The sequence below is a fragment of the Ostrinia nubilalis genome, chromosome 26, assembly GCF_963855985.1.
Source record: "Ostrinia nubilalis chromosome 26, ilOstNubi1.1, whole genome shotgun sequence".
Classification (NCBI taxonomy): domain Eukaryota; kingdom Metazoa; phylum Arthropoda; class Insecta; order Lepidoptera; family Crambidae; genus Ostrinia; species Ostrinia nubilalis.
The window spans coordinates 4,959,582-4,986,169 of NC_087113.1; the positions used below are offsets into that span (position 1 = coordinate 4,959,582).

The following is a 26,588-nucleotide window of genomic DNA, read 5'->3' on the forward strand; positions in this document are numbered from 1 at the left end:
TACCTATAAGATAAGATGGCCTTATAGCTTTAAATCACAAATGCGAAGGTGATTCCTTTACGTTTTCAGCTTCAGTTGTGACGAACTTAGCAAAACTATGACTGAAATTCTCAAATAATAACTTATATGAAAATTCATAAAGGGATAAGTAGGACCTAAGATCTTCTTCTTATCGTGTCGACAACAAACCTACACAGTGTCAGCCAAAAACTCCGCTAAAAGAGTGGCGTTGTCAGCAGCATTCATTAAATCCTCCTGCGTGCAGTTGTTTGGGCACGAAGGGCACGACATCATGTGCTTCATCGACTGGGGAACAAAACCGCACCTGCACTCCAAGTTTGAGCCATCCAAGAATCCCCACCTGAACAGATTGTCCTTACTACGGCCGACCTGCGCCCGAAGTCTATTTAGTTAATATGTAGGTACCTATTATACCAGAGAACATTGATTTTGATTTTCCCGAAGGCATATACTATATAATGTAACGTATCTACCTAAGCATAAATGTTACCTGACACCCTGCGTAACTATAATAATATAGGCGAGTTTCTACACCATCGCCCCCATCACCAATCCGGATTTTCTATTGTACGATGGAATTAGGTCGTTTTCTTTGGCGAAGCTAGCAATGAAAACATCAGACGTTTCATTGTTCGCATTACTTACTTAGCTCTATAGAATCGCCACAATTTTTCAAGCAAGCAGCAACCGAACAAAATCAAAGGTGCATAAGAAAACTTCGAAACTAAACTAAATTATTTATTATACCCAAGTTCAGTAGTAACGCCTTACTTATTCGGTAAAAAAATATAATTATTTTAACAAGGCAAGTTTTATAAAAATATTTTTATGGATTCAGAAAAGGTAACTTCTGCGTTCAGCTTTACAATGTGAAAATCTTGGGTAATTACTTTGTTATTGTACGTTGCAATAGATACTTATCATAATATTTGGTATTTCCAAATTATAGGCTCTACAATACGCAGTTTTGTTACAGGCAGTTACTATCGCGTGATCAGTTTTCCCTCCAAAACCGTAACGTCTCAGGAATCACGCAAGACACTGCCTGTCACGTAGTGCGAGAGACGTGGTGCAGGGACCAGCATTGTATACCTAAGAATGTTAGATTTACCACTATTAACTGGTTGGCTTACAGATAATTCCCTATGGCATTAAGTTCACAAACTAAATTTAAATAACTTGAAAACATCGAATTGCTTAAGGTTATTAAAGCAACGCTTCTTTTTTTGTCATGTAGGTACTTAGCTTACTACACACGACGTTTAAAACATATAAATACTGGTGTTATTTTAAACTTTATGACAGTGTCTCAATAAGTTTGATGGAAACTTCCTTGTTCATCTGTCCGAAAACCAATTTAAGATATCGTATTATCCAAGTAAACTAAAATTTGGTGTGATATGTGTAAAAACATCTTACATAAGCTAGCTATTTTAGCTTCCCATCTCCTGGACTAATCTAGGCTCATCCCGAAGAAAATGTACACGCTAGAGCGAGATCGACACATAGGTTTTCCACATAAAAACAAAAGAGACAGACGACAGGAAGTTCTGTTCCTTAAAAATTTTCATTCCTTTTCTGATGTTGATCGTCTGTTGTCGTACGCAATGGGTTCTAAATTTGAAAATTTGAATTTGTAGCTTCCAAATTCGAATTTGATAGTTCTAAAAATATATAGGTTTTATTATCGCGTAGTTTGAAATACAAACTTTTTAGTATCGGCCAGTTTAAAAAGAACTTCAGAGTTTGAAAATTTTGTGTATTAAAACCTATTTTGGTTGATGACTATAGGTCTTTTGTGGCTGGTTTTTTAAAATATGGGGTCTACGAGTTATTTGAGCAAGCCAAAGTCTCCGAGCTATAGAGTCAAGAGTGGTTCCAGCGCTGGATCTGACAAAGACATGAATGGTAAACTGAAGCGTGCAAAAATAAGGTGAGTTTAAAATAAATCATTAAAGTAGGAATTAAATTATTTGACTTTTTTTTTATTTACAAATAATGTGAAGTACCTTCAGTACCTACTAAAATTCCCTAGTTTTCTTAGGATGCGATTTATTCTTTTAAGTTAAATAAGCATTGTTTTTTCATTCTCTGAGTGGATTTAATATTCTGAATTTAACCAAAGCAGTAAGATAAGGATTTTGTTTTGTTTATTATGTCAATTAATTAATTATTGTTACCTAAGTATGAATGTATGACTACTTCGTCGTTGTTTTAATAGTTATTTAATTTATTTCACATAATTAAAGTGTCCGCCCGCGACTTTGTACGCGTGGACCCCGTTTTACCCTTAAACCGATCAAAAATCGAATCTGGGACCCACTGCGCTCAAAGTGATCACACCGCACCGCTACGCCATCCGTCAAAATATTATGCTATTCATTTTAAAAGTTAACAAACGTTTCGTTTCACCTGGTTCCTTACTTTCTGTTAACTGTGAAAAAGTTTTTGAACTTTATTTATTTCTACAGTACAGACTCAGACATACTCGTACATAATACTTACAATCTATACCTAACTACTCCGACATTTTAATTAATTTCCATTATCACAAACTCCACTTGTACCATAACCTCAATTTGATAAATTACGCATTAATTCATTCATAGCAACAGACCGCGAAATTTTGTTGACGTTAACAACGGTTGCCATGGCAATGGAAAATTTGTGTAATCAATATCATTCCATTTTCGAAACTAAAATGTCTTACTGCACACAGTACCGAGCGCAATGCGACACTTGAGTTCGAATTTTGAATTTTACTTTTAAATTTAAGTTCCGAACTGGAATTTAGTTTTTTGTTTTATTTTTAAAAATGTGAAAGTGACGAAGGAGTTTTGTGAAATGAGTACCTACTTCCCGTATAGGCGGCCGTCGAAACTGAACGAGTATGGCCTGAAGAGGGTGCCGGACTACACAGAGCTAGCGTACAAGGAGGCTGTGTCCAAACTGCGATACTTCTTGTCGGGGAACTATGCTCCAAGCGTAAGTACTATTTTTAAACTTTTTCAAACTAAGTAGATACCTACTTGAGTTTACCTACAGATACAGCAAAGGAAAATAAGTTTTTTTTTAATAAGTTTATTAAATTTTGGTTGTGTTTTCTTAAACCTTACCTAACCTAACCTAACCTAACCTACCTACTCTCCTGGAAGGGCCGATTATTTTGATACTGTATTTTTTTTTCTCTAACAATCGTTATATCCTGTCTGGCCAGAGTGGAGAGTTTAGGACAAATCCTCCATTATCCTCTGGTGAATGAGTGAGGGCCGTTTTCCTATAGTAAGTTGCATGTCCTGATGGCAAAGATGATGATGATGAGTCCTACCTTCTAACAGGTACGCAGCTATGGCGGGTCCCCCTCCATCAAGAACCTGGACGAGTCTGACGGGGATCTGGACAAGAAGTACTCCTCGCCATACCACGCCTTGGCCGAGTACAAGCCACGCCCACGCCTCACTGCCAAGTACGCCACACTGTATGCCGACAGCCTGCACAACTATACGCCGCAACATCACACCACTACTGGTAGGTGCAGACAACTGTGAACTCTGTGGTACTTAGAATAAGGGGGATCTTGCCATACCACGCCTTGGCCGAGTACAAGCCACGCCCGCGTCTTACTGCCAAGTACGCCACGCTGTATGCCGACAGTCTGCACAACTATACGCCGCAGCATCACACCACTACTGGTAAGTAAGTGCAGGCAACTGTGAACTCTGTGGTACATAGAATAAGGGGGATCTTGCCATACCACGCCCACGCCTTACTGCCAAGCACGCCACGCTGTATGCCGACAGCCTGATCAAATATACGCCGCAGCATCACACCACTACTGGTAAGAGCAGACAATTGTGACCTCCGTGGCACTTACAATAGGGCGCATTTTGCCATACCACGCCCTGGCCGAGTATAAGCCACGCCCGCGTCTTACTGCCAAGTACGCCACGCTGTATGCCGATAGTCTGCACAACTATACGCCGCAGCATCACACCACTACTGGTAAGTGTACTTCATGGTACCTACCTTAAATAAGTGCGATTATCAACAATACAATAATATCCTGTATCGACAATACTATATCCTGGTGTTTTCGGCTGAATTATCACCCAGTACGCTACAGAATCATACCACTAAACACTATTTCCACCTCTCGTTTCTACCGCTGCAACTTCTGTGTAGCCAGGATCTACTGCAGCTTGACCGCCAATAAAAACCCAACCAGTGAAGGTCAAGTTTGTCCCGGGGGAAAGTTTTAAACAAAAGCATCGTCGCACCAAATTAATGGATAGGTGCATTGCCCATTGCCTGCTCAAAACGTCTCATTAGAATGAGTCTTAATTTTATTTATCTTAGTACCAGCACCAACAACGGGGTCTGGAGGCGGGGACCTGTCAGGCGGCACCAACCCCGACGTGGTGAACTTCATCCAGAAGCAGGAGGAGTACATAGAGCAGCTGGAGCGCGAGAGCCAGTACTGCAGGGTGAGATCTCTTTGTTTTTCCATTTCTTTTTATTTTTCTCCTGTTTTCCTGATAAATCTGTTTTGAACTGTGTTCAATTTGCTGCAACTTGTCCTTATTTTTATTAATTAAAAAGTGCACTTATTCCTTTATCGTATTTTACGTGAGCATGTCAGACTTAAATGATGAACCACCATCTGACATGGTTAATTCAGGCTTTATTTGCCCTCCGAAGCACGACATTGACACAGCTATTCTAAAGAATACCTTTCGGATATATCAGAAATTTCGAATGTATCCATCCCTCCCATGTAAAGCAAAGTGACAGAAAGACCCGAAAATACTGTGAAGGTGTTAGAATGTAGCCTCACAGAATATCCTAACCGCAACTCTGATGGGATATTCTAAGGCTGAGTTGCACCACCTAGCTTTAACCGTAACTACAACGATAAACCGGTGTATTTTGTATGGAGTTTAACATATTTTTGGCGTTTGTTAAAGTTAAAGTAAGATGTTGCAACCCAGCCTAAGCTTCTAACAAATATCTTCTGGTCTGCGAGCACGTAGAATTTTGTCCAATTTTGTCCTGCGGGCGCCCGTCGCACAATCGCGAGAGCAATATAATTACGCGCGAGCGATAAGGATGGGTAGCTTGGGGTCATTGGACAAAATTCTACGTGCTCACAGACCGGGATTTATACAAAATCCTTTGTCTAGGATGAGTTGAACAATCTCCTCGGGAAAGTCAAAGAGGTGATATCCGAGAACGAACATCTGCATGAAGCTCAGAAGAACAAGCTGATCTCCCGAATGTTCCACTCGTACAACGCTGGCTCCGAGACCGATGAGCTGGACGATATTGGAGATAGCACTGGCCTGGACAGCGACCATAAGGTAAGATGCGTTTGCTCGATGGACGGACGACCTCAGGACAAAAGCTGGTAGTGCTAGTGAGTGGATCATGTAAGATCCATGGGCCAACGATGAGTAAGCCCCCCCCCCCTGGTTCAGTATAATTAGACGTTATTGCCGCACCCCTCTGCTCAAAGGATCGATGACCTAAGGAAGATCTGGTAGAGGCTCCACCCCGCTACTCAATGAACTGATGACCTCAAGAAGATCTTGTAGTATCTGACTGCGTTAACTTTGAAGTTAACGATTCATCAGATCTCTGACATATATCTTATACGAGTACATAGGTACCTAAGTTCATCTCTACCTAATCGGTCATCATTAACACTATGAACTTGCAACTTGTTACTAGCTTTTGTACCTGCGAGTACACGAAGAATTTTCATTAATTACTCTGCATGCCGATTTGATACTTATTCGGTAGGTAATAGAGTCGTCTTTTCTTCAGCTGTCACCATCCAAAGGCCGCAGGTCGGCCAAGGTCCGGTCCACCAAGCTGGAAGGGCCGAACATAGTCTTCGAGTCCCGCATATCTGAGCTGGAAGCCCAGCTCACACAGGCCAAGATCGACCTTAAGAAAGTGCAGGTAAAGATCAATTTCAAGTATTGTAAGACATACTAACTACAAATTCTTAGTCGGTTTCTAATTTGTCACGAGGAATCATCATTATCATCATCATCATTTCAGCCATAGGACGTCCACTGCTGAACATAGGCATCCCTCAATGCTTTCCATGTTGATCGATTGGTAGCGGCCTGCGTCCAGCGCTTCCCTGCTACCTTTATGATGTCGTCGGTCCACCTTGTGGGTGAACGGCCCACCCTGCGTTTTTCGGTACGCAGCCTCCACTCCAGATACTTGATGTCCCATCGGCCGTCAGTTCTGCGTACTATGTGCCCTGCCCATTGCCACTTCAGCTTGCTAATCCGTCGGGCTAAGTATATTATCAGCGAATTTAGTTCGTTTACGGATCTCATTTCTGATTCGATCTCGTATGAGGAATCAAAAGGCCGCAAGGGTTCCGTCAAAAATATTATCCCATGTTTCGTGACCGACGTTGTTCGCGCGCACCGACTTGTTTACGCTTAAGGGAGGGGCAGGGCGTGCGGGCGGAGTAGTACGGGGGTTCCGCTAGGAAAAGCATAATCAATTAGGGTTCCCTGGCAAAAAAAAATTGGGAAACCCTGCACTAATCAGCAGCCTGACCAAACTATCGGCCGACTAAAAGTCTGTAGTTTAACCAGGCCTGTTCATCTCCGCGAGTTCACATCGAAAACAAAACACGCACGATAGCCCACCTACAGGAGGCGATTCGACAAGGCGTCACATACGAGATACGAGCGAGCATTGACACACGCACGCGTACTCTTGTATTATGGAAAAAAATAAAAAAATACTGTGTAAAAAATACTGTGCAGTATTTAACTGCCTAAATAATAATAAAAACACACAATGTACTTTTTTAAGTTGCCTGAAGACACTGAGAGGTAAATAAGTGGTTATTGTTATTCATGATAATTCATGCAAATTCATGTATTTCTTCCGACATTTTCCGCGATTTGGCACTTCACGTCACACATTAGTTTGCCGAAGTTCGCCGAGCCAGCTATTGTCAATTATTATAGGTGTCAAACAGGATAGGGTCTTTGCGCTGGTTTTCGTCCAACTATCGGAGTTGCCAACTTTGTGATCTTAAAATACCCTTACATAAATGTATCATATTATTTTATGTCGTTCGAGTGCTCATAAAGGCAGTTAACTAAAGTCCATACTGCAACGCACACACAATCCGCACCGTAACGTAAACGCCTTGCCTCGCCGATGACAGTGCGCGAAGGGCAATGACAGCTCGAAAAACACTGACGTATATCAATGTCTCATGGACTTGGCGTAACTTTAAAATAAACGTACTCGGTACATTACGCACACATTTACACGCATTATAAATACATACACGATTTAAGAAAACAACATGGCCGCAATATAGGCAATCAGCTGACAGGTATTTGTGTGTGTGTGTGCGTGTAGTTGTCAGCTGATTGCCTATAAATATGTTGTTTTCTTAAATCTTGTATGTAGGTACCTACTCGGCACAAGTCAGGTAGTTAGTGACGTCACATGAAAATGTTGCCAGAATGAGTACTGACCAAACATTATCTATTTCTTTTTTTTATACATCACCAGGGGTAAGTTAGAAAGAGATAAACAGCTGTTTGTCATTAATTTGTCGAATTTTTGTATAGATCTATATTTCCTCTCCACTATTACCTCCATGCCACAAAAGGCGATACGTTGTTGATCCCTTCCCGAGTTGATTTGCCTGCTATATGACCTGAGCTTTGCTTTAAAAAAATGACCCTTAGTCATCTAAGATTTAATTTTGTATGAAGAAGTTTAATAAACACTTAAAATTGTGTTTATAATGCTATCAATTAGACATACGTGCCAAAAACTTTTCAGCACGTTTTTTTTCTAGCGCGATGATTTCTGCAATGTACCGGTGACCGGTGTATGGCCGCGCATTTACGTAATTTTTTGGAACTCACTACTTTTTAAATTACATTTTCATTTAGGTAGAACTGTTGCTTAGGCATTATAGATTGCAACAAAACTAGCGCGGGATGGCTACTGCCTTCTGTGAATACAATACTTTGTATTCAAATTTTACGCATGTGTTTATGGCAGCTCAGTGAAATGGACGAAAACCGAAGTTAGATAGAAAACCAGCACAATGACCCTACTTTCAAAAATTAATATTGCGATTTTATAAATCACTTAAACAACTTTATATTAATTTGCGGGAACGCCGGGACAGCTCGTAAAACAAATTCATTATTTACATATTACTAATTTATCAACTTTGTTCATTGTTAGTTCATTAGTTGTTCGTGTTTCGTTTGGGTTAGACCAAGAGCCGAATGCAAAAAATAAATGTTACTTAATTTTATTAATCCTACAAAAAACGGACGGACGTGTGCAAGTCTAATAGCCATATACTTGGTTAACTCATTTTAAAAACGTTCTATGTTCAGACAGACTATATGACGAATCTATAAGGGTTCCGTTTTTGCCATTTGGCTACGGAACCCTAAATACCGTATCAAAATCTGTTGCATAGTTTTAAAGATCTAAGCATACATAGGGACAGACAGACAGGAAATCGACTTTTTTTTATAATTATTACGTAGTGATGATGGGCATATAGACCAAATAAAGACATTTTGATTTAAGGGAGGGACATCGTAAGAGCCATTCACATTTTTATCAGAAAGTTAATAAATTAATATATTTAGGTTTTTGAAATCTAAAACAGCCAGGAAATCAAAGAGGCAAACATGATACCTTTGTGATTTTATAGGAATTTTATTGTAAGACACGGTCATATTAAACTTTTATAAAAAAATCCAGAGGTAAATGTTTTTTTTTCGAGAAATTTTTTTTCTAATCGTGTTTTCGAAAATATCATCCCATCACACATACGTTCTGTAATACATAATATTGAAAACAGTGCGAAATATCGTCAATTGCAGTTTTCACATACTAAGGGCCCATAATGAAATTAGTATAATGTTTGTTTATGTAATAAAATTTGGTTTGAAATACCTACTGAATTGAATTTTTATTTCTTACTAGCTTTTTGGCTTCGCCCACGTGAAATAAATTGTCACAGTTATGTGTTTTATAAAATACTAGCTTTCCGCCCGCGGCTTCGCCCGCGTGGAATTTTGTCTGTCACAGAAAAACTTTATCGCGCGCGTCCCTGTTTCAAAAACCGGGATAAAAACTATCCTATGTTCTTTCCTGGGACTCAAACTATCTCTATGCCAAATTTCATCAAAATCGGTTGCGAGGTTTAAGCGGGAAAGCGTAACAGACAGACAGACAGACAGACAGAGTTACTTTCGCATTTATAATATTAGTTGGGATTTAGGTGCTAGCTCTTACACTATATAACTGGCGGCCGCATGTAGCTGCGCGTTGCCGCGAAGAGCAGTGAATGCAAGTGTGGTGCGCTAGATGGCGACACAGTAGCTTCTTGTAGCAGTCAGCCCTATGGCATCAAGACAGTACCGATCACTGACGTATGTCAACAAAACGGTGCTCGACTCTTAAGACAAGCTAAATTACACCATATTGTTGATGACATTGAGCATACATTTTTTTGAATACCTTCGCGAAGAAAAACTTCTGTACGTAGTACTTATTATTATTCTGTGGTTTAACTGCTAGCAGGCCTCCGTCACTCGCCTATGCCGGCCGAGATAATTACCTACAGCGCGCGACAACTTGAAGTTGCAGATCAGTCAGGGCCGCCACGCGCCTGTGTACACACGCGTACCTACACACGCTCGGTCGATCATCGTCGCAATCAAGGTTTATTGTTCCAACAGCACTGTTATTCTTATTTAATGGAAAATCGTAATATTTAGGAATAATAATTAATTAACTGTAGTGATTTAAATAATTTTAAAAAACTACACTTTTTAAATAATTTTGAAATACTTATGACAAAAAACTGTAGCAAAAAAATTATTTTAGCTAATAAAAACATGAACTTAACTTCACCGTGTCTATTTTCCGACACTACACCATTTAAAACTGTTTGTCCAATTTCGAAATATCGCAACACTGAAGTTTATTAATAGGTACTTTAGAGAGTACGATTATACAAACACCACTAGATTAAAGTTTACCAATCGTAAATACAATAAATGCTTCTTAAAATTAAGTTTTTATTTATTTTACTTTGCTTATACAACCCTGACGCTTGAGCTGTGAGGTAGATCAACTCTGAACACAAAAAAATTGCGCTCTTGTGAGCGTAGTAGTAAGGTGCGATTTCGAATGCACCAGGTGCGTTGGATATTTTGCATTATTATTATTACCGTTAAAATGTCGGCATCTGATCCTACACAAAGGAGTGCAATTTCTGTTGCTACTATTATGTATTCTGTGCTGCTAGTCAACTTCTTAGTTCTTTTGGTAATTCTGTATAATTTTCGCAGGAAGAAAATAATGAGAATAAACGCAAACTAGCCTCTGGGCTTGTTGACTCAACGTGCCTCGACGGCTTCAAAAGACAAATTGATAATTTGCAGAGGTAAGTTAGACTTCTTTCAAATAAAGCCTCTTTTGTGTATTTCTTTCTTTTCTTGTCTTGTGTGGTGTTCAATTAATGTCTATCTATCTATCCATCCACTACAGGCCTACTTCCTCCACCTTCCTTACTAATAGTTTTATAAAGCCCTTACTAACGTAACAAAACAAAAACAATAACTTGAACGGATTTTTGAATAACTGCGCAGCTTACGTTTTTCTGCATTTAACTCCTATTTAGATCCTATTAATTCTTATTGTCTTTTATTTTGTATCATACAGTAGGGGAGACTGGGTACGGTTGAAACAAAGGACGGTTGAAACAGAGCAAATATCTCGTAAACGGTTCCGCGGGGAGTGAGGGGTCCTAGGGGAAAAAGAAGCGGAAGACAGGTCCGAACACGAATTTAGTGCCTAATAACTTCCTAACGCGTTGACGTTGTGTATAAAACACAATTTTGTTTTTTACTACCCAAAGTAAGTATTGTTCTTCAGACATTAACGCTTATACTACCTGTTCTTTTGATGTGAATGTATCGAGTGTGCGTTTGCGATTATAATAAAGCTTGTAGAATAAGGGACAGTAACTATTTTTAATGTGTGATTATTAGTGTCGAAACTATAAAGTATATTTTACCAAAAGTGGGGTTGGGGACGGTTGAAACATTTTTTTTGGGTACGGTTGAAACAGAAAATGTATTAATGTTTATTTTTTGTAGATGCCGAGAGTTTGGGTAAGGAAGATTTCCAGGGAGGAAATTGACTTGGTAAAGCATAAGAGGTGGTAAAAGCTGGAGATTCACTGCGGAAAGCGGCGGAAAAGTATGGTTTGAAAAAAAAAAAGAGTTTTGTTAACTTTATTCAGAATGTTAATATAATTTTATTATTAATGTTTATTAGATTCGGAAATATCATTTATTTTATCATATTTCTGTTATTTTTTTAAATGTTTACTACTTATCAAAGGCTAATTAATGTTTTAGAAATATTAAATACTTACGACTGATTAATGTCGACATGTGGTACCATAATTTTAATATTCGTAGTATTAATGATAAATAAAACACGTTTTATTGGTAATTATTGTATTATTTGTATGTATTTCAACAGACCCCAATCGCTGTTTCAACCGCCCCTGGCATGGGGACGGTTGAAACAAAATTTCTTTTATTTTTAATTTCGTATATTTCTAAAAATAGTAACCCGGGAACTGTAATGATACAGCCATATCATAGCTAAAACTTCAAATTTCAATTTCACGTATCATAATCGTCACTTGGTTATTAAACAACAAAATTATAGACGATAAAAGCAAAATTGTTTCAACCGTACCCAGTCTCCCCTACTAAAACACACATATCCAGTTGTTAAATATATCTTTACCCTAAAAAACGGGACTATATCCACCTCTTGTTTCCACCGCTGCAACTCCTGTGTTCCAAGATCTACCTACAACTATATATCCCTGATCTCTGGTATTATTGATAGCTTTAGGATTTTACATTTCTACTTAAATTTAGCTTTATCTTTACCCTAGGGACAAATCCTCTCTAGAAGCGCAAATATCGAAGCTGAAGTTGAGCCTGGAGCAGAAGGACGGCGACCTGGACGGACGGTACAAGCGCGGGACAGACGCAGTGGAGCAGCAGCTCAGGGATGAGAGGAACAACCTGGAGGCTGAGATACGCAGGCTCAAGGTGAGGCTGAAGGATGAAGATGACAGATGGCCAGTTGGACGAAGATTGAAAACTAGTTCTAATAGTCATTTGTTTGAATAACGAAACAAAGTCCACTTCCATCAGTTAGAGAGCCGGCATCAGAAGAACGTCACAAAAATAACATTTTTGAATTTCGAAAGAAAATTTTAGTTACGAGGGCTTGCATCGGGCAGGCCATACAATGTAAAAACAAAGCAATATTTTTGACTTCAAAAAGTTTTGTTCTTTTTTAAAACCGTCAGTTGTTTTCAAGAATGATTTTTAAAAACGAACGCGCGTCCTAAGCGCGCTAACTGAAAAGGACGCGCGCGCGTCAATATAAGAAAGGTTTTGAATTTCGAAAACTTTAAAATCGTCATCTAGGTTGATCTGAGCAAAGAACGTAGCAAAGTCGACAAGCTGGCTGGCGAGAATATGCGTTGGGACATTTCATTTTACTTCTATGGTGTCGGGCATTTGAATTTCGAAAACTTTAGTTCTTGAAATCTGTTCGCCAGGACGATTTGAATAAAGAACGCAACAAAGTTCGCGAAATGGCCGGCGAGGGAGCGCGTCGAGCTATCCAAGAGAGGAGCGCGGCGGAACAGCGATACAACGCGCACTTTGACGAGCTGCAACACGATTTGGCTGCGCAATACGATAACGTGGCTAAGTTGCAGGTAAATCGCTTGCATCCATTTCTTTTTTAAGATAAAAAAGATTATTAGTAACTCCCGTTAGCCCCTCGTACTAAGCTAAATATGCTTACGGGACTATCCCACCTCTCGTTCCCACCGCTGCAACTCCTGTGTAGCCAGGATCTACAGCTTTAAAAAACCCAACCAGTGAAGATCAAGTTTGTCCCTTAGCTTAGCCTAAGCTAAATATGCTTGTATCACGAGTGAGCTCGTCCACAATAGTCGAGCGGCGGCGGGGAGCGAACCCGCGTTCCTCGGACCACGAGTCGGCCAGTCCGACCCCTTCACCGTTCGGCTATCGTGGCTTCAATCATTTATTGCCTTTATGTAGATTCCCTTTGTAGAGCTGAAAATCCTGTCTCGCTTCCATTACAGCTAGGTACGTCAACTCTACGATTTCTGTCCCGTTTCTGTTGCCTTATCTTTATCTTCCTTCTTCTTCTTTTTCCATTATATTGACGTTCAGCCTGTATTATTCTATCAAATTGTTTTGAGTCAGTCAGGTCTTTTTACTGAGGTCAAAATCTTAACTTATTATTATCACCAGCTCGACTTGGAGCGCCAACGTCGCGAAGAAAACGACTTGAAGCGAGAGCTGTCCATGAAGAACTCTGCCATCGACGAGCTAAAGATGGAGTTAAAGAATAAAACATGTAAGTTCCATGCTAAAGACTTAGGTGAAACTCCTATGTAGCCAGAATCTACAGCTTGAAAGCCAATAAAACCCTGGATCTTTCTTTCTTTTGTGTGACTGAGTTTATTTTTATGTTGCTCATGATGATCTTCCTTCCAGCATCTCTGCAAGCAGACCTGGCTCAAGCCCACGCCGAGAAGGCGTCCCTAGACGAGGAGCTGGCCAGCGCCCGGCTGGCCATTGAGCGTCACCAGCGTCAGAACAAGCATGAGACCAACCGCTTGAACTCTGAGGTGAGGACTCTTACCTCACTGATCTGGGTTTACTTTGATTAATTTGATAGGTCATCAATATCCCTGAAATCTTAATAAATATTTTAAAGACATTACGATTCCAATTAGCATAAAAAAAATATATTCCAAAGATTCGCCTTTCGGTTGTCTGCTTTCGGTCCAGGGTCAGGCAAGTCCATCTCCGAAACATGAGGTCAATGATTGTCTTACAGTATCCGACAAATAAATACATAAAGATGACAAAGGTTTATAACATCCTAATCACATAAACTATACTATGAGTTGATAGTATATCATTTTTGTCTCCACAAATCGAACCAAAGATTGATCATCACATCCAAAATGACATAACAAATTCCATCTTTTCAGATCCAGTCTCTCCGTCAACGCTTGGACCGAGCTGATGCAGACTTGGTGCACTCCCGTCGAGAGAACTTGCGTCTCACGGAACAGATAGCCAATCTTGAGAAAGAGGTAATTAACTGAAATCTTTTTCTACAAAATTCTAATCCAAAGTTGATGAAGACATTGTATTTAAAAACAAAACATCAGTTGAAATCAGCGATCTTGAATTGTTCGCAGATGAACATGAAAAATTTGACTCCAATTTCACCGGAGAAGAAGAAGGATAAAGAATTGTCCACTATGCTGGAATCGATGGAGAACAAGCATGGTACGTAATCCACAGTTACACCAAACTCACAAATACTACCAAAACTGCCATTTACTTAGGAACTATTAAAATAATAACAAAACCCGAATTTATTGTAGCGGTGTTGTCATCTTATGGGTAAACTATTGATGTTTTGAAATAGATTTCAATAATTCTATTTCATTTCAAAATTCTGCTACCAACTAATTCAAAACATTCATATTTTACCCTTTCATTTACTGCGCTTGCATGTTCCATAGTTTTTGAAAGGGCTTCTAAATGTTGTTGATCAATAGTTTATTCATCAGATTGTTTATATTACCTGCGTGTCTTTCCCGCCTTAGAAAAGAATTTTGGATAGCTCCGGTTTAGAAGACTATGTCGAGTTTAAACCAAGAACCTTTGGTTCCACAGCTAAAACGGTGGCTGAGTTGGAGTGCATGATACAATCACAAAACAGTCTGATGGAGAAACTCACCGGTGAATGTCGTTTGCTAACAGACAAGCTCGACGACGCAAATCGTAGGCACAAGTACGAAATATTTTCAACTTTATTAGCATGACCATTTGATTCACATTGACTTAATTTGTGTAAACTTGCACGTACTAAGTTCCTTGTATTGTGATCATTACCCATTTTGAAAATTGAAACGTTTGTCTAACGTCGTGCTGTGTTTTCATTGGTGGCAGGCAGAGCGCAGAGTCGCGGCCGTGCAGACGAACCAATCAGAACACAGCGCGACCCCTCAAGACCTCGAGACCCACCAGTAGGGACCCGCCGTTCCAAACGCCGCTCCGAAAAAGAGTCCGATTCGTCGAATAAGTACCCTCCAATCATTGTTGGGCCGCTGACGACAAATCAGGATCTCACAGACGTCAAAGGAGAGAGAGTATACAACCTACCGCTCATGATTCAACAGCCCTTTTTACGGGAGAAAAAGGAGCCAATCAAAGTTGACATTAGCGTTAAGTTAATACCAAAATCTAAAAAGAAAGACAAAAAGAAACGCGAAGCACAAGTAGAGGAAATAGTTATACAAGCAGAGGAAGAAAAAGGCGTGAAAAACACTATTAGCATGGAAGTGGTAGATGGATCCATTCAAGTTTTAAAAGAAACAGTAGAAACGGTAGATTGCGATAAGCCATGCGAAGAAAGTAGTCAGCAGCAAGCGAAAGAAGCAAATTCAGAAATAAGTAAAACAGAGTTAGACGAAGCTAATCGAACTGTAGAACCGCAAACTGATGATCCTGCAGATCAGAAGGCTACTGAAACTGTCGCTTCAAAGGAACCAGCTCCAGATGAGATCACAACTTCACCTGTTGAAATCGAATGTACAGCTGAAATTACAGATAATATACCTCCTGAAACTGAGGTACCAAGTCCATCCATTGACAAAGAAATAGATGAAAATGTAAATGCGGAAAATATAACCACTGAAGAGACATAATACCAAATATTAAATACTATATTTTTGACTGTTATTGATAATGATGGAATTGAGAAATGATTTTCAACAATAAAATGTATACCTGATACGTAATTAAAAGTAAATCTAACTCTGTAGCTTCGTTCTTTGCTAAATGCTAATACATTTTTATATTCGAGTAGTTTAGGAAAATTCGATTAGCCAAATCGCTTAATGTCTTTCTATTGATGTGCAATATATTGTTAAGTTATTCCTTTACTTGTAGTTATTAATTGTGTTGGTCTATTTTACTAAGTTAATGTTAGTAATTGAGTTTATTATTAAAATTGCTTACGATTTTGTACGAGTTACTTACATTATTTTGTAGACAAATTGTTAAAATTTATGTGCAAATTATTCATGTGTTTGTGTTAGTTGGTTGTTAACGTTTTATGAATTTCGCTTGAAGCTTTGTAATCCGTATTATTATAGTACAAATTGTATCTTTGGAATTGATGAAAATGGGTAATGATTACTAAGTACATTTATTTTCATGTAATATTAATATTGGTGTGCAATAAAAATGTGTAGAATAAATGTTATTTATTTTAGTTATAGCGATACAAAGTAATATTACAGTAGCGTTCATGTAATGGACGTTTTCTCTAATTCTATAAATGAAATGCATACTGAATTGGTTTCAAAATTTGTCCATTACTATTGCATTTTAGTAGCACGTCAACTCACGAACCAATTTTCATTTCAGAGCAGACAAAACACAATTGCTTTGCAGGAACGCTGAACTTATGAGAAAACTGAGAAACCTGTGGTCTTCTCATAAGAAATATTGCACAACCACTATCACCCCGTTCCGAAGCTACACGCCTTTAAGTGGATACCCAAATAGCAGGTCGTCTTACGACTTAGACCGCACTTACTACACTTCTACCCCTTACACGAACCGAAATAGATTTAGGCGTGATGACTTGAGCTCAAAATTTGACACACCTAGAGATGAAATTGGCGATTTGTCGAGGAATCTAAGTGATTTGTCTATAGATAGAATCGGTGACTCTGACGATGATCCAGTGAAGGTAACGCGTGATTAGCATGATGATCAATAATTATAATCAATGCATTATAATCATAATTACTATTTTCACTTGTTTTTTTAGTGGTCACTGCGTTTTATAGCTAGTATTAAGCACTTATCTAGATATACACCGATTAGCAATTTGAAGTTTAGTAATGTCTACAGCAGTTTAATTTATTTAGATTAACTAGTCAACCCATTTGGTACCCATTTATGTGATATAATCAGATAAATACATCATTTAATAATGTATTAATAATGAAATTTTGATCGACTTTAATTTGTTGAAAGTCTTTTTCATGACCAATTTAAGTACTCCAATTGCAATATATTTTGACAAAAACTGCATGCAAATGTATGCTTCCTAAAAAGATGTTTTATTTATGTAAGGATATTATTTTGCACGCGTGTGTGTGTTATCACGTTGTGGTGTGCTACAGGGAAGAACTGGCCACTCTGCAGCGTCAAGTAGACACCCTCGGGCGGTCGTTGCAACCTTCTCACTCAACCTCACCTAGCGTTTATCAAGGTATGGTAATTTAACAAAACTAGTTCCAGAAGCCAGATATTTATTTTGATGATGATGAAGCTATGAAAGATCTAGACACAGCTTTGGTGGCCTTTACTTTGTTTGATCGTTTCAGCCAAATGACGTCCACTGCTGGACAAAGGCCTCTCCTAAGGATTTCTAACGACCGGTCCTGCGCTATCCGCATCCAGGCCTTTATACTTACAGCAATATTTGAGGATTTGAAATATCTTACAAACTACGATACATAAATTTAGATTGATGTATATGTTACGGTTAATGTGATAAATTGAAAATTATTAATAATAACCGGTTATTATGAATAATTACCGACAGTCGCGGTAAAAGTGATAAATTAATCACATTTAACAGTGATTATTTAATAATTCAACCTTAGTACTAGTAACAAATTTCATAAAAGAGAACAACATCTTGTGTACGTGCTCGTGTACAGCCAAACTTTTGAACGTTTTGATATCATATATTCATATAATTTGGCATAATGAGTTTGGAATGTTTCTTGCATAATATTACTTTTCCATGATGCCTATAACATAATGTTTTGATTTAAAGTAAAAATTAGGTTAATGTGCGGCGCGGGTGGCCCTTGGGCCACCCCTAAGCCGCCTATTTAGTTTTATACACACATAAATGACCTCATATTAATCAAATTTACCAAATCATGCGGTAATTATTCATAATTACCGGCGATTATTCATAATTTTACACTTTACATATACATTTCTTCACATTTTATCACTTTGACCGTAACATATATAAATTGATTAATTGTTTTTTTATTCCAAGAAAATCTTGCATTTTACTTATACGATGTAACAAATAGAGCTGCCAACATAATATTGACTACTGTAATTCTTATACTTGTTTTCACTCTTATTAATAATATTTTCAGCACCACCCACGCACGCGTCCTCAGCCAACAGAAATGTACCACATACCCAAACCACTCCCAGACCAGACAATTCCAGAGATAACACCCCCGGATACCCCGGACTCCCTGACCAAGGAGTCGCCGATGCCCGACCAGACTCTCGAGCAGAACTTGGACAACCAAGAACAATCAGAAAACAAGAATCTCGAACCTCTCTACTAAGTCAGAAAGAAGATCCTCCATACGACGCAAATCAGTCTCACACACCAGAAAATGACACACCTGTTTACGAAGAAAGTGCGAATGTGGAACATACAAAGGAAATGGAAGACGTTGATGATGTAAAATTAACGACCGATGCCGAAAAACCGATGGAAGTTGAACAACCACAAGAATATGAAGCGACAAATCAGAATTACGCAGAAGGGAATTACGAGCAATACGATCAAAATTACGAACAAGGTCCAGTGACAAGTGAGAATGAGTATCAGAATCAAGGGTATGAGCAAAATTATGAGCAGCCAGCGTATACTGAAGGACAGTATGAGAATTACGAACAGCAACCGCAGTATGAAGGGGAGTACCCTCAACAGTATACTGATCCTAATGCCCAATACGAAAACCAATATGAAAATTATGCCACAGATGGAAATTACCAAAGTGAACAGAGTTACGACAATACGCAGAATCAGGACTACCTTCCTCAAAATCTAGAAGGGAGCCAAGAATATGAGCCAAACCAAGATCCAAGCCAAGATGTAGCGCCAAATACGCGAGTAGAAAGTCAAAGAAATGTTTCACCAAAAGAAAACATTCCTAGCCAAAGTTAGCAAATGTTTTAAGAGATTTTGATTATTTTTGTGCAATATTTTTTGTTGTTGATTTAATTTAAGCTTTTATGAAATTGTATCCGTGTTAGATTCTTGTAGATAGATACTACAGTGTAGATATAGAGCTTTTGATGTTAGGGTGTAATAAATATGGTTCATTATGAACCTACCTATAACTTCAATACAGTACCTATAAAAAGTAAACTGAAATAACTAATTTAATTAAGAAACTTGAGCATTACAGTGAGTAAGAATGTTGGTTGTAGGCATATAAAGTACCTACGTTATTAGAAAACACTTATAAAAGCCTTGTATGGCTTTATTATATCCTACTATCCATTTATCGTAGAAATGTTAATATCACAAAAATATTTTGCTCAATAAAATATTTAGATGATACCATTGTTTCATATTTTCATCCATCATATTTAATTTAACCTAAAATAAATCAACTTGAATTTATTGCATTGATATTATTATGGGTAAGTAGGTATGCAGTTTAATTGAAATGTGTCCAATTTAGAAACTACAACGAATTGTTAATGGTACTTACCAACATGTCGTCTTTAATTGACCGCTTGTAACCAAATTAAATGCAACATTCTTTTGCTTGCTTGTTAGATTATACTTGAAATCTAGTTACCTACCAACAATATCCATTTTTCCATACTATTCATACTTTAATTTCATCGTAGATACAATGAGGGTTTTATGGTTTTTCCTTGCCTTTTTTGGATTTACTTTGGCCGTAAGTTTTCTGTGCTTTTGTAACTTATCAATGATGTACCTACCTATCAACAAATCAATTATTGTATTCAATAACCATCATAATTCTTGGGACATGTACCTAATAAATAAATAGGACCCTACCTATGTTAAGAAATACCTAGTTATTATAAGCTGGGTTGCACCATCTCACTTTAAACTTTGACAAATGTCAAAAATCTGTCAAACTATCTATACAAACACCGGTTAACGTTACGGTCAAAGTTAGGTGGTGCAACTCAGCCTTAATGTTATAGTCGAGGCATTGAGGTTCAATTTGCAGTTTTCCTTTAATAAAAGTCTAATTTAGGATACTTTCTAAAAAAAATACAGAAAGATAAAGTCCATTTTCAACTGAAGACACCTCACGGCAAACCCAGCCCTCGCGAGGTGAAAACTATGCTGAAAAATCTAAATTCGGCCTTGGATGAACTACTGGAGAAAGACATCAAATTCGACGGGAGCAACCAGGGGAAGCCTGTACACATCAGCAGAAATTTAGATAGCGAGGTTGATGTGGTAAAAGAGCAACTAGCAGACATATTTACCAGTATTTTGAAATACAAAAATGTAGAAGTTAAAGGTGAAAACGGTGACTATGATGATGACGATGAAGACGATGACTATGATGATGATTTTGAAGAACAGGAGGCTGAAGACTATCGTAATCTCTTTAGATTTGTTCAAAAGGTTGCGCAAAAGAATCAGGTGGGTGCAAACGTTCCTTGACTCTTGAATGTCTCTTTCAACCCGATCGCCTTGATCACACGTACCGAGCAAACGGGCGAGACAGTTCATACGGCCGAGTACTCGGTGTGTATGAACATTACGCCGAGTGCTCGGCCGAGCGCTCGTGTATGTGACTCGCTCACCCAACTGTCTCGACCGAGTAAACATTTTACTGTCTCGCCCGTTTACTCGGTACGTGTGATCTAAGGCTTAACTACGCACCTCGCTGGAATGCGACTCTCCCTCCCACTTACCCGCACACCTCCCCGCGTTCGCCCCGTCCGTATCAGAGCGTCGATGTGACGTCACGGCAGCAGAGTGCGCAGTTAACTTGACCATGTCGTATTTGTACGTAACCAAATGGACTTGCTAAGTTTTGATGAGCCAAATCCGCATTTATCTACATAAGTACATATAGGTTTTCATTACATCGGATAATGTAAGAAAATTGAATCAGAATTCCACTATTTCAAACGAACATAAACGCTCTACTGTCTACCTCGATGGTTTCTTTGGTCTCCTTAAGATTTTGATCAATATGTTTCAATGTCAACAGTTATAATTATTGAAACAGTATTGTTTTATTTTTCCGTGTGCAGATATCTAAAGTTGGGGTAAGTTAATTTCTACAAGGAAATTCCAAATGAAACATACTTATTCTTGAATCTTTATTATCTTTAAGTACTAAGTTCCAACCTAATCTGCCCTGCAAACTGCAAATGACAGTTTAACTTTCCCCCGGGACTAACTTTACCTTCACTGGTTGGGTTTTTATTGGCGGTCAAGCTTTAGATCCTGGCTACATAGGAGTTGCAGCGGTGGGAACGAAAAGTGGGAATAGTCCCGTTTATTATTATTTCATAATGAAATAGATAATTAAATAATAAATGTCATAATAACTATTGCTAAGTCCACGTTCTAGGTGATAAGAATATTCACGGTACGTTCATAGGTCATTTTCCATTTAACATTTAGACTAGGCGCAGACCATCGATTTTTAGTTGGCCGATAGTTGTGCACGATTTTAAAATGTATGAAGAATCGGCTAAATTAAATCGGTGTAAGCGCACCTACCTACACGATACCTACATAATGATCAACTGCCCGACTAAACTATCGGCCGACGAAAAATCGATGGTCTGCACCTAGGCTTAAGCTGAGCGTGTTTTTTACCCGACTACGGCAAAGCAAAAGGAGGGTTATGATTTTGATAGGCTATGTATTGTATGTATTTACCCAACCCTATCCAAAAATAGGGTCGATTGTTACAGTGTTGACAATCGTCAATTTTATTTATGGGACCAACCTACCTAAGTGGGAAATAAAAAAAAACTTTCCCATGCAAATTGTAACAGATTGTAATACACAACAGTAGCCCGAGCACGAATAAATATCGTTCTCGTTAAGTTTAGTAATCTTTTTTATATGAAAACCAGAACTATGCCACCACTGGTCGCCAAAGAAAAGATAATACTTACATACGATTACTAATATTACTACGTAAATGATTACGAGAGTTATTCGTGCTAGGGGCACTGATACAAATTATGGTTAACTAAACTTTGCCAATTTTTTTTCAGAATCCTATTAATGATAATTTAGAAGTTAGTTTAAAATAAATACCTAATAGATTTTTATTTTAAAATTAGTAGAGTAGGTATGTAACTGCCAAAAACCTATATCAATCAAATCAAATGAAGATGATTTTGTTTAGGCCCTAATGTTTTAAGCTAACTCTGTAAAACCTGGGTTCGATTCCCGGTCGAGTCAATCAGAAAAAAGGTTAATGAGCAAGGAAGGCTCTCGGTCTCAAACAATACTTTCTTTCTACGTAATATAAATAATATCATAGATTTTTAAACCGACTGCGCCAGAAGATCGTAATGTTTCTTGCTTCATCTCGTACAAAGTGGAATGGAGCAAGATAAAAATTAAAATAAGTTTGAAACCAGAGTTAGTTGTCAACCTTATTAATCAAATTATTGTTTTTAGAGAAACCAATTTCCTGACAGAACACCGTACGAGAAATAGTGAACTTTTAAACCGGCTCAGTGAATTTCCCGTAAGTTTTCTTTTATTTTTACTATAACATAAACTTGCTAGGTACAAACAAACTTGCTTTTAATTCTTTAAATACCTAAGTAGGAATTAATTTAAATGTTTTTATCTTTAAATTTCAGACACGCCAATTTGAAGCCTACATTATCTTCTAAATTTACACTTATTTTACACTCGCGAGCAAAACTATGGAATCACTTACATGAAGTTGTTTCCACGCGATCTTGTGTACTAACGAATTTGTGAGGAACAAAAAAAGTGGCACCATTTTAAAGATTAAACTTTTATCTTTAAATTCATACCAAATTCATTTAAATCACACCAGTATTTAAAAAGATATCGCGGCTGATGTGAAGAAGTAACGAAAAAGACATGTATGAACTGTTTGATACGTCGCGAGTTGCGGCCTATTTATCCCCTATAAAAGCACGCGTTTTTAGATTTATGCTTTCACACGTTGATTCATACACATCTCCGCTTCTTTTGACACTTTACCTGGGATTCTACACCTTCAGAAGCAGCACAAATCGTTGCACTATTGCAAGAAGGGCTCAGCCAGCGGGCTGTCGCACGTCAATGCCACATAAGCCAGTCCTGGGTTTCGAAAGTTTTAAGACGCTTTCGGGAGACTGGTGGCTTTATCCCGAGACCAAGTTCTGAACAGCGCCGGCGCACATCGCAGAGGGAAGACCGTTTTTTCATGTCAACCTCTCTATGAAATCGTCATTTGACTGGAATCGACGTCCAGTAAGAGCTCAGAAATGTTCGTAGGATAGCTGTTAGCGAGTAGACAGTTTGTCTAAGACATAAGCAATAGAATTTAACTCCAAAAAGGCCTGCCACAGGCTCGAAACTGACGGCAGGTCACCGATAAGTACGCTTTCAATTTGCTCGTACACATCTCGATGTTAAGTCGAGCAAGCCACCCCCATAAGCCACTGTTTCAGCGAACCAGCACTGCACAAATTGCTCCTCAGGCCGCCTATAAACCCGACCTCTTCGACTGCTGCCCTGCAAACACAGTTTGCATTCATCGGAGAACAGAACTCGCCTCCATTACTCGCCTTCCCATCGAGATGTGTACGAGCAAATTGAAAGGGTGCTTATCGGTGACCTGCCGTCAGTTTCGAGCCTGTGGCAGGCCTTTTTGGAGTCAAATTCTATTGCTTATATCTTAGACAAACTGTCCACTTGCTAACAGCTATCTTACGAACATTTCTGAGCTCTTGATGGACATCGATTCCAGTCAAATGACGATTTCATAGAGAGGTTGACATGAAAAAACGGTCTTCCCTCTGCGATGTGCACCGGCGCTGTTCAGAACTTGGTCTCGAGATAAAGCCACTAGTCTCCCGAAAGCGTCTTGAAACTTTCGAAACCCAGGACTGGCTTATGTGGCGCTGACGTGCGACAGCCCGCTGGCTGAGCCTTTCTTGCAATAGTGCAACGATTTGTGCTGCTTCTGAAGGTGTAGAATCCCAGGTAAAGTGTCAAAAGAAGCGGAGATGTGTATGAATCAACGTGTGAAAGCAAAAATCTAAAAACGCGTGCTTTTATAGGGGGTAAATAGGCCGCAACTCGCGACGCATCAAACAGTTCATACATGTCTTTTTCGTTACTTCTTCACATCAGCCGCGATATCTTTTTAAATACTGGTGTGATTTAAATGAATTTGGTATCAATTTAAAGATAAAAGTTTAATCTTTAAAATGGTGCTACTTTTTTTGTTACTAACAAATTCGTTAGTACACAAGTTCGCGTGGAAACAACTTCATGTAAGTGATTCCATAGTTTTGCTCGCGAGTGTATTTAATAAATATTGTTGTTGTTCACAAAACATTATTTTATTATCCTACACTAACTACACTAAGGATAAGCCAATGATATTATATAAACTGTAATATCAATGGGATAAGCTGTAATTATTAAGGATCTCAAAATATGACAAAGTAATATTTGTACCTACTTATAATAATGCCGATAAAACTAATTTTTAACTAAATTGGTTTTTATATTTTTCGATCGTTCCAAAAATGGAATGGAATGAATTCTGTCTCATTTTGGGAAATTCTTTTATTTTAACGAAAGTGATTTTGGTGTGAATCGGACTGCGGTTGACATTCTTGACATTTTGAGTTTTGGTATTTTTGACAATGACATTTTGAATCAGCAGCGCTGTCAAAGTTGTTTTGTTGTCGTATTGTCGTCGTTTCCGTGGTACATAATTTTAAATAATCTATTCGTAATAGAGCCAAATACTCTAGAAATTACACCATTAATCTGCCGGTTACCGAAGGAGGAACAATCCACTTGCACCGCTTTGGACTCTACATTTTTGAGGTTATATTGTTTGTTTTGGAAGTGAAATTATCTAAATAAGATGGTTTGTGAGAAATGCGAAAAGAAACTAGGTCGTGTGATCACGCCAGACCCGTGGAAAGCTGGCGCGAGGAATACTGTGGAGTCTGGCGGCAGAAAAGTTGGTGAAAACAAGGCTTTGACGGCGAAAAAGGGGCGGTTCAACCCTTACACTGCGAAGTTCCAGGAATGCAAGTAAGTTTTGTGGCATTTTTCTGTATAAATGTGGTATTTTTTAACTATATCTTTTTGTCATAATAATAACCCAAGCAATGATGCAAATGTACATTTTGATTATACCATGTCTGAGTTTTTTGGATTAAAATAATAAGATCTAATTCAAGTCTCTTTTGAGGTTTTGATTGCAAACTTAATACTATCCTTCCTAATAAAGTGTCTTAGCACATTGCCAAACATTTTTGCAACAAAAATGTATTGTAGGTTTCACTAGGACATAAACTAACTAAACACCATAAGCCACCTTTAGACTGAGTTTCTTCCGCCACTTCTTCTCATCACCAGCCCTTAATATTGTCCCGAAGTGGTGGTAAAGCTATTTTTGGGACCCTTGTAAGTGCCCTGGAAAGGGCCTATGTACTGAACAAACTATTTGATTTGATTTGTCTAATTTTCATTTTTAATTCCAGGATTTGCCGATGTAAAGTTCACCAAGTCGGCTCACATTACTGCCAAGCGTGTGCGTACAAGAAAGGCATCTGTGCAATGTGCGGCAAGAAGATATTGGACACAAAGAACTATCGGCAGAGCTCAACGTAACTGGCAATATTAGTGTACCTACTTTAAGATTGTATAAATTGTTCGGTTAGTAAGCAATTGTGTATGGTTGGGTTTTACCAATACTTAAGCAATAATTGAGATGTTTAGATTTTATATACTCACAATATGGGATCTTTCCAATACGGATTAAGCAGGATATCAGATGTACTTTTGAAAAAGAAACATAGTTACCTCTTTTGTGGTCTTATTATGGTACAACTGAAGTCCTGATCAAAATGTATTTTTAAAGAGCCTTATGATCATAATATTACCACAAGGTGCAAAAAATGTGCATCCCTGTTGTGCAGGATTTGGAGTAAAGGCAAGTCCAGGCCATGATTGCGAGCAGGTTAGATTGTGTGTATGGCCTATGAATGGAATGAAGCAGGGATGACTCACTTATAATGCCTAAAGCTTAATTATGGGATTTGGAATTGAAATTAATGACAAAATATAAATATTTCATTTTTAATTATATTATTACCTACATTTATTTATTGTAATGAAATACATTGTACAATACTTGTTCAACTAATATACATCTAAGTGAAATTGTTACTAACAAAGTCTTAGTTTTTTGAATAAAGAATATTATTATTCTTATAATAATTATTATTTTAAATCACCTACTTACAAATAAAACCTATTCAGACTTATAAACTTAACTAACACGCTGGGTACAC

The 26,588-nt window shown here is 38.2% G+C and overlaps 3 protein-coding genes across 6 annotated transcripts; all 3 read left to right on the forward strand.

Moving 5' to 3' along the window:
* The first annotated feature begins 1,838 nt into the window (after window positions 1–1,838).
* LOC135084431 (uncharacterized) lies at window positions 1,839–19,576 on the forward strand. Its single transcript, XM_063979214.1, has 17 exons — window positions 1,839–1,954; window positions 2,889–3,006; window positions 3,360–3,553; window positions 3,586–3,713; window positions 4,378–4,505; window positions 5,202–5,378; window positions 5,845–5,982; window positions 10,404–10,498; window positions 12,032–12,191; window positions 12,710–12,871; window positions 13,437–13,542; window positions 13,683–13,816; window positions 14,186–14,290; window positions 14,399–14,489; window positions 14,883–15,000; window positions 17,408–17,496; window positions 18,410–19,576. The coding sequence occupies exons 1-17, from the start codon at window positions 1,839–1,841 to the stop codon at window positions 19,216–19,218; spliced, it is 2,868 nt and encodes a 955-aa protein (XP_063835284.1). The 3' UTR covers window positions 19,219–19,576.
* Window positions 19,577–19,897: 321 nt separating this feature from the next.
* On the forward strand, window positions 19,898–22,919 carry LOC135084660 (uncharacterized). 4 transcript variants are annotated; one of them, XM_063979434.1, is made up of 6 exons: window positions 19,904–19,966; window positions 20,317–20,691; window positions 21,312–21,326; window positions 21,635–21,652; window positions 22,705–22,774; window positions 22,893–22,919. In XM_063979434.1, exons 1-5 carry the CDS (start codon window positions 19,919–19,921, stop codon window positions 22,741–22,743), a joined length of 495 nt encoding a protein of 164 aa, XP_063835504.1. In that variant the 5' UTR covers window positions 19,904–19,918; the 3' UTR covers window positions 22,744–22,774; window positions 22,893–22,919. The 4 variants fall into 4 exon arrangements, 3 of the variants coding, with proteins under 3 accessions (XP_063835504.1, XP_063835503.1, XP_063835505.1); XM_063979433.1 differs by having other exon boundaries at window positions 19,909–19,966; window positions 20,294–20,691; XM_063979435.1 differs by lacking the exon at window positions 21,635–21,652 and having other exon boundaries at window positions 19,909–19,966; window positions 20,294–20,691.
* Window positions 22,920–24,913: 1,994 nt separating this feature from the next.
* On the forward strand, window positions 24,914–26,502 carry LOC135084679 (cysteine-rich PDZ-binding protein). Its single transcript, XM_063979452.1, has 2 exons — window positions 24,914–25,323; window positions 25,776–26,502. Exons 1-2 carry the CDS (start codon window positions 25,151–25,153, stop codon window positions 25,903–25,905), a joined length of 303 nt encoding a protein of 100 aa, XP_063835522.1. The 5' UTR covers window positions 24,914–25,150; the 3' UTR covers window positions 25,906–26,502.
* The last annotated feature ends 86 nt before the right edge of the window (window positions 26,503–26,588 follow it).

What these genes read in the sequence shown, in the direction of transcription:
- LOC135084431 (XM_063979214.1), top strand. Translation starts at nt 1,839, where the DNA reads ATGGGGTCTACGAGTTATTTGAGCAAGCCAAAGTCTCCGAGCTATAGA. An exon ending in CTGAAGCGTGCAAAAATAAG is followed by an intron (nt 1,955 to 2,888) that starts GTGAGTTTAAAA and finishes CTTCCCGTATAG; the next exon opens with GCGGCCGTCGAAACTGAACG. An exon ending in CAAATTGATAATTTGCAGAG is followed by an intron (nt 10,499 to 12,031) that starts GTAAGTTAGACT and finishes TCTTTACCCTAG; the next exon opens with GGACAAATCCTCTCTAGAAG.
- LOC135084660 (XM_063979433.1), top strand. Translation starts at nt 19,930, where the DNA reads ATGGTTTTTCCTTGCCTTTTTTGGATTTACTTTGGCC. An exon ending in TTTTTGGATTTACTTTGGCC is followed by an intron (nt 19,967 to 20,293) that starts GTAAGTTTTCTG and finishes AGTCTAATTTAG; the next exon opens with GATACTTTCTAAAAAAAATA.
- LOC135084679 (XM_063979452.1), top strand. Translation starts at nt 25,151, where the DNA reads ATGGTTTGTGAGAAATGCGAAAAGAAACTAGGTCGTGTGATCACGCCA. An exon ending in GCGAAGTTCCAGGAATGCAA is followed by an intron (nt 25,324 to 25,775) that starts GTAAGTTTTGTG and finishes TTTTAATTCCAG; the next exon opens with GATTTGCCGATGTAAAGTTC.